Source organism: Camelina sativa, chromosome 13 (assembly GCF_000633955.1).
Source record: "Camelina sativa cultivar DH55 chromosome 13, Cs, whole genome shotgun sequence".
NCBI classification, from domain to species: domain Eukaryota; kingdom Viridiplantae; phylum Streptophyta; class Magnoliopsida; order Brassicales; family Brassicaceae; genus Camelina; species Camelina sativa.
The window spans coordinates 19479641-19487388 of NC_025697.1; the positions used below are offsets into that span (position 1 = coordinate 19479641).

The window sequence follows — 7748 nt, forward strand, 5'->3', positions numbered from 1 at the left end:
TTTTTTTTTTTTTTTTTCATCCTTGCACTTTCATTTTCGATATATGATATGAGACTATTGAATGAACAAAAAAAATGTTAAAATAAAATTATTAAGTTAGATTACACATTTACACTACAGAATTTATCCTATGTCGATTTGTTGTTTTCTTTTAAATCCAGTGACCTAATATATTATATATTTAATTTCAACGATCAAATTACCAAAACTTTCAACATGCATGCATATTACTCGCTTTCTTATCTAAATATATAAAATAACTACATTTTTAACTGATGGTATACTGGGAGACAAGTTTTTAATAATATTTAGAAAAATGTATGTTGTATTTTTTAAAATTGTTTAAAATGTTTTGGTTGATATTTAGATTTTACAATGTTTGATGAATTATATTTTTCTTTGTGTTTGGTATCGGCTAGGATTGGCATAACGCCCTTTAATTTGTTAACTTGATTGATATCATACTAAAATATTTTATGTATTTTAGTAGAACAAACCGTAAAGAATTATATATAATCATATTTATGTAAACTCTAACTTGTTCCATAACATGATCGCAAGAATTGAAATTTTTTTAGCAAGTTAAAAGTATCTAGAATATTTAAATTATAGATAATATTTTTAAAAAATTATTTAAAGTATATTTTTTAAATACTAATTTAAAGGAAATTACTTTTCTTAAAAATAACAATTTAAAGTATCATTATATTAAAAATAAAATTATTTAAAGTATGTTTTTAAAAACTAATTTAAAGTATGATTATATTACAAATAATAACTTCAAATTATGATATTTATAGAAATAGCAAGGAATTAATTATATAAATATTACACAAAAAGTTACTTTCAAAAATGTACATCCAAATTTATCATGGTGTGGATCATTGTCCATTGTGGGTATCTTTTTGGATCATTTCTGGTCTGCACATTCCTATGGAGGACGATACGGTTCGTTTTCTGCAGAGCTACAAAGGGGCTGTCACAAAGGAAAAGGAAAGGAAGAGGATGGTAAAGGGGCGGCACATATCAATGAAAGTCAGCGGTCACTTAAAGGGAAGCATGACTCATGGGTTAAGATTCGGTTTGATGGGGAGGTTGGTGAACCATCTACTAAGCCACATCGGTATACTAATTATGTGCAGTTCAATGACCATCGACACATGGCTCGTGCTGCTGCTGCTGCTGCCTCTTCTTCAGGAGAAGTACCGGTTGAAGAGCTGAAACATGGATAAATTAGGGTCCCTAATGAACAAGGGGCAATGCAGGCTTTGACTATAAGCATTCCAACTTTAAAGAGGGTTCAGAGGCCTCTTTTCTAGGACTCTTGGTCACAAATTCTGATCAGAGAAAGGTGTTTGTCCAAGGTACGGACATGGGTTTGACAGATGCAGGTTAAACTAATTCGGATGATGGTTTAACAAGTGCAAGGTAAGCTGTTTCGGATGCTATGCAGACTGAATAAATAGAAGAGAACCTTGGCGATGATTTGGAGGTTGTAAATGAGACAGGCCCGACATTGGCTCAAGAGGATCAAGTTGTGGCAGGGAGAGATTCTGAGAAATTTGCTGATCCACTAATGGTTCAGGTTGGGACTGGGGATTTAGGTTCAGAGGTACTTGATTCAGATCAGAAGAATGATGGAGGTTTGGACGACTCTTTGGATGGTCCTGCTTTGGATCTTGGTTATGTTTCTACAGATCTTGGGGTGGAGGTCGTTGATACAGGGGCGGATTCTAAGGTGGATAAGGTTTGCAAGGCTAAGCCCCCTTTGGCTCTCACAGGAACAGATTCTAAGAATTTGAATGTGTATCTGAGCACAACACCAAAGCTTTGGACTATCATTACGTCCGAGAACGCATAGCCCTGAAGACTTTGGTGGTTACTCACATTCCCGGAGAACAACAAATAGCCTATATATTCACCAAGTCTCTTCCACTTGGCACTTTTGTTTTTTTAGAAGCAAACTTGGTGTAGGTCCTCCCACACCAAGTTTGAGGGTGGCTGATAACAACATCAGACTAAAGACTCCAATTGAAGCAGAATATTTGCTTTCACCAACTTTTGAAGGAACACAAACGATGTTGTGTTGTAGTGTAAGAAGTGGGCCGAACAAAGAATGAATAAAAGCCCATTAAGCTTAAATGTGTCCAACGGTCAACTCCAACGTCTATCTTCTCGTCTAAAGGTAAAGAGCCAGCTTCACTCCAAGAATAAACAAGCAGAACAAAGGAGGAAGATGTGCTCATGTCGATCAAAGATAAGATCAGAGAAGACAAGAAGGTGGTCGCGTGTCCAGATCGTACGACTAAAGCAGTCGTACAACAGTCAATCTGCAAACTGACTATGAGGCTGTCAAACCAATTTGTAGCCCTTGATTCAGTATGTGTAAGCTGATACTGACATATGTCAGGAAGCATTAGGGTTTAAGATTGTTGTATAAATAAGCCATTGATGGCATTGTAAATCTTTGAGCTGAAATAATAAAAGAAAGTTTCACATTTTACAAACAATCTCTTTTTGCCATCAGCAGTTTCTTTAGAAGAAAACACAATTTTCACAATTCGCGTCTCAGAGTGAGTGAGAGAGAGAGAGAGAGAGAGTAACTTCTGATTGAAAAAAATGGTGAACACGGCAGTGATGGCTTGTGTAATCGCCGGAATCGTCATCAGAGTTTATAACGAATTTGAAGGGATCCAGATATTGTCGATATCAAAGCTAGAGAAGTGTGATAAAACATCAGATTCTGGCAATCTCAATTGTTCAACTAAGATCGTCTTAAACCTCGCTGTTCCAAGTGGATCCGTAAGTCCTTTTTAATTTGTTTGTTCTGTATAACTATATTATGCGATTTTGTGTTTCATCTGTTTTGTTTTGGGTTATATAAAGAGTGGAGGAGAGGCTTCGATTGTAGAAGAGATCGTAGAGGTTGACGATAATTCAAGTAGCAATATAAATATGCAAACCGTACGGATTCCACTGGTTATTACAGTGAAAAATACCAATATGCTCTCTAATCTCTATGATCTTGCTTACATTAGGGTATGAATTTGTGTTTTAGAGTTTGATCATCATGAATTTGGTCTACTGTTTTTAGGTTAGTGTGAGTTTCACCCTTTTTAAAACGTTTTAGGATGTACTTACAAACCTCAATACTATTTTTGTAATAGAATTTGATCTAGTGTCAAATAAAATCTAACGTGCACTCAACCACGATCTAGTGGTGTCGTTGTAATAATTCAGGGTCGAATCCACAGAGACCAAATATCACACTTTGAAACAATGAGAATCGAATCTAGCTAAAGCAAGAGAGGAAGTTTGTTAATCAAGTAACTAATTGAAAACGGAAAGTGAATAAACTGCTTTTTAAATCAAAAAGAAATTATTGGGTGTGGGGAATCTATGGGGGATACGATTCTCAGATCTAGGTGGGTAGATGGGGATGCATTAGACACCGTTCTAGAACTCAAATCACTATTGTAAAGCTAACCTTCTTCTGCAGCGTTAACTATCTATGCAAATAAATCTACTAAACCCTAGGTCCACTTTGCTCACCAATGTTATTGTCTAGTAACTCAACAACACTTTTGGTGTAACGATGAATTAAACCTATGATCATAATCTAGGTGGTCAATCTAGCTTAAACGTTAAGAATAACTATAAATGAAGAACAAAATAGATAAACCCAAAATCTAAAAAACCTTAGTTAGAAAATCATAAAAGCCCCTTTGAAATCTGAAACCCAATATGAAAACTACTATGACATAGAGAAACAGAAACAGCAAATCAAAGATGAAGAAAACATAATTGAATTGCAAAGAGAAACAAGAGGGTTCAGAATTCTTCTCCAAAGGATTAGAGATCTTCTCCCTAAGCTTACAAGTACTCAAAAGCTGCGTAGAATAAAAGGTATCTTCCTAGAGGTCGAGCCTCGTGCTTATATACTAAAATAAAACCCTAAAATTCGGTTTAAAACGAAAAAGGAAAAGTTGCTTCGAGTTCGGGACTGGTCGATCCCTATGTGGATTAGCCGATCCTGGATGTTTTTTCTGTGTTTGCTCCATCTGCCTGCTAGTCCGATCAGTCTTCACCAAATTGGCTCCAAATGCTTGTTTTCATCCCCATATACTCAGTTTCCTTCAAAAACAACATAGAATCTGTACAAACTCATAAAAGACTAAAAGACTCTAAAAACTCACTTTGACTCAATAAATAATTTAAAATAAACCTAAAAACTATGGTTAAAACCTATAAAATACAGACACATTAGAATTATCGTTTAATTAACGTATAAAAGACACGTACGGTGTGTCCATCTACTGTCGTCATGAGAGAAAGCAGCAAATAAAGAATGTTCCAAGCAAGGCAAGAAAACTAACTAAATGATAGAGACGTAAGTACTAAGTAGCAAGCTAGTGTTGTAAAATCTAATAATAATAAACAATAATAAAATAAAAAAATAAAATCAAATAATAATAATATACATTAAAACATGTTAAGAGCAAATCCAGCTGAGCAACATGGTCAAGTTTCATTAATAAAAAAAAAATATATTATTTTAATTAATTATATATATTTATTATCTTTTATTAATAATAACCATTTAAAAATTGACACATATATATTTGAGAAGAGAAACATTGCTTCACTTAGCAACTTCAGTACAGTTTTTCTCTCCTGTTTCTTTTTTTCATTATTATATATCTTTTTTTAAAGAACCCTTTGAATTAGCATTCCCCAGTAAAGATGCCCTAATGGAATTTTATAAGTTTGTGTTGGAGTGAAGACTAATGTTTTAGAGTTTTAATTTGATTATTTCTTAGGTCAGATTCAGGATATTAGATATATACGTAGAAATAAGGCTAGTTGGTTACGCAATATAGTGACAAAACCGTAACACAATTGTTGTTAATTAAGTAGTATCATTGCATCAAGTCATCAACTAGCATCCATTGTCATAATATGAGATCCTTATTGAAAGACCATTCTGATTTTTTTTTTTTAAAAAGATCAAATGAAAATGGTTGAGAACAAAAGATGGATACAAACACATTATTCATTATTTTAAAATTAGGGAGTAGAAGGCATATACAATCTAGGGATCGATAACCTTCAAGAAAAGCACATCACAAACAAGCACGAGAGTCTACCATTTTTTTCCCACATACACGACAATTATTGAAAACATGAAAACCAACTCCATGAAAACCAAACCAGCTCCTTCACCTCCAGACGTACGTAGTATTTTCATGGATATAGTTGTCTATGCAGTTTCAACTGCATTTATGGAGCCTTTGGTGCAGATTGTAGAACATGTGTTGGCGCATTTTTCAACAGCTTCATTCACAATTTCATTTGCATCTATTCATCAAAACAAATTTGAAATATATTCTTAACTTGTTAATTATTTAAAAATGATAACAATGAAAATGTGTTTCGAGATTTTGCTTTACCGGAGTTCTGGAGAGTGATTAAAGCACCGCACACAGAAGATACACATCCAACCTTGCAGTATTCATTAACAGCATCACCTTGAGACAAAAAAAAAATATTAAAACACATTACAAAAATATGAATTTGATCTGATCTGTTTTTTATAACAAGTAGAGTACAAAATAAAGCACAATGATATTCAATTTACCTGTGTTTTCGAGAGTGTCCTTGTAAGGATATCCGTTAGGACATGTCGACACACTAACAATTTTGCAGCCACTAAGACTTGCACATCTTTCCCTAGAATTTCCAATTACGCGGCAAGCATTATAGATATTTCTAGCGGTTGTGTGCGGACAGCAGCTTTTTGCGTCAACTTGAATTTGTGCCATGAACAGACTCATTACGAGCACACTTACAATCAAAGTTTTGCCTTCCATCTTTGGATACTTGATTATAGTTGTTTGATCACAAAACCTATGTGGGGAGTAGTTAATAAGTTTGTATTGATGAAATGGTGATAAACAAGGGTCACTTAAATACTAGTTGGTCAAGAATTTGCAACCACAAACAAGGCTATCACATGCGCAATAGACAATATACATGCTGGTAGACCACCCTTATTTCCAATGGCTACCTTTCACCTTTGAGAATATTAAAGTTTTCTACCTTTCAGCTTAAGCAGAAAAAAAAGGAAATCTCTTAAAAGTTTTGGGTTCCTTAATATTTGAATTAGGCTGCTTAATTTACAATTTAGTATTAATTATTTCGTAGTAGTTTTGCTGGTTATAGTTTTGTACGTTCATATCATATCATCCAATAATTTGGTCTATAACTTTGGGTTTTTGTGATTATAAATTTTACTTTATTATGTCATGATGAATGAATTCTTTGTTTGCATAAATTATACAATACACACAGAAGATGTTTGTTAATTGTTACAACGTTTTTCTGGGAATTTCGAGTTATAACTAAACTTCTTGTAATTGTGTTGGGACCAAATTTTTCTTTTAAGAGATCGATAAAGTGGTTTTGTGTTCTAGTGACTAGAATTTTAGGTTTTTTTTTTCTTTAGTTGCAATGATTTATTTATAAAAAGTACTTTCCTTTTTTGTTGGGAGTTCGTTACGAACGTGTTTTGTGTTTCTTTATTTAATTTTTAACCATGTCTGTTGTAGTTGTGATCAGTAAAAACACATCCTTACATGTTACCTCTCAACTACAGAACTACTATTATATACTAGTATCTGACGAAATAAAATCCATTATTGTACTACACAAACATCCAAAACGTTGGTTACAAAACGTGTTTTGTGTTTCTTTATTTAATTTTTACTAACTCTTCTGTTCTTAGTTTCAATTTGAATAATGTTTTGTGTTTCTTTATTTAAATTTTAGCTAACTCTTCTGTTCGTAGTTTTATTTCGAATAATATGTTGGATGAATGCATAACATTATTTTGTAAAGTAGATAATGAATTTTTTTTTTTTAATGTGGATTGAACTTTTATAGCTCAAATTACCTATTTTGTTAAAACATCCACAGCACTCAATCGAAAAATCTATATCAAGAAACTTCGTGGAATTCTCCATGACATATTATTCCTTTGAAACTTTTTCGATTTATGCTTCCTTTAATTTTGTTCCCCACAAGCAAAATCGTGACGTCGATGCGTTAGCGAAGGAAGCTCTCTGTAACACCCCTATACCGGTATCCTGATTGAGCTGATTACCGAAGATTAATGATGGGATATGCTCTGGTTCAAGGAATTAATCAAGTATCCGAGACGCTTGTGTCGAATGCACGATGAACTGGTCCAGCGTGTGGGGTGTCCACGTTAATTGTTGGGTGGGAACGGTTACAGTTAATTATCATTAATTAGGGTGCGTGCTAGTGTACGGTGGATTTAGTGGGAACGGTTATTGGCATGAGAAAATACGCGGATCTGACTTAATTGGAGGTTAATTACTGGGCAGTTACTGAGGGGATAGCGTATTTAAATGGATTCTGCGCATTCTTTCAGGACACAGACATTCTGTTCGCGAGGTTAGACTCGAGAGAAAGATAGACAAAGAGGAACATCGAGAGAAATCCAAGATTTGGTTACAACTTACAAAACGTAGATTATTGTATTATACAAAAACCCAAAATGTTGGTTACAACTTACAAAACATGTTTTGGGTTTCTTAATTTAATTTTAACTAACTTTTCTGTTCTTAGTTTCAATTTGAATAATTTTTTGTGTTTCTTTATTTAAATTTTAACAAACTCTTCTGTTCTTAGTTTTAATTCGAATAATATGTTGGATGAATGTATAA

General features: G+C 33.6%; 1 protein-coding gene across 1 annotated transcript; it reads right to left on the reverse strand.

Annotated features, from left to right (window-relative positions):
- On the reverse strand, nucleotides 5036-5949 carry LOC104737175 (probable thionin-2.4). Its single transcript, XM_010457284.1, has 3 exons — nucleotides 5639-5949; nucleotides 5451-5528; nucleotides 5036-5358 (listed from the first exon to the last, which is right to left on the reverse strand). The coding sequence occupies exons 1-3, from the start codon at nucleotides 5868-5870 to the stop codon at nucleotides 5261-5263; spliced, it is 408 nt and encodes a 135-aa protein (XP_010455586.1). The 5' UTR covers nucleotides 5871-5949; the 3' UTR covers nucleotides 5036-5260.

Coding starts and splice junctions, on each gene's coding strand:
- LOC104737175 (XM_010457284.1), bottom strand. CDS start 5,870: ATGGAAGGCAAAACTTTGATTGTAAGTGTGCTCGTAATGAGTCTGTTC. Junction 5,529..5,638: donor GGACACTCTCGAAAACACAG/GTAAATTGAATA, acceptor TTTTGTCTCAAG/GTGATGCTGTTAATGAATAC. Junction 5,359..5,450: donor AATCACTCTCCAGAACTCCG/GTAAAGCAAAAT, acceptor TTTGATGAATAG/ATGCAAATGAAATTGTGAAT.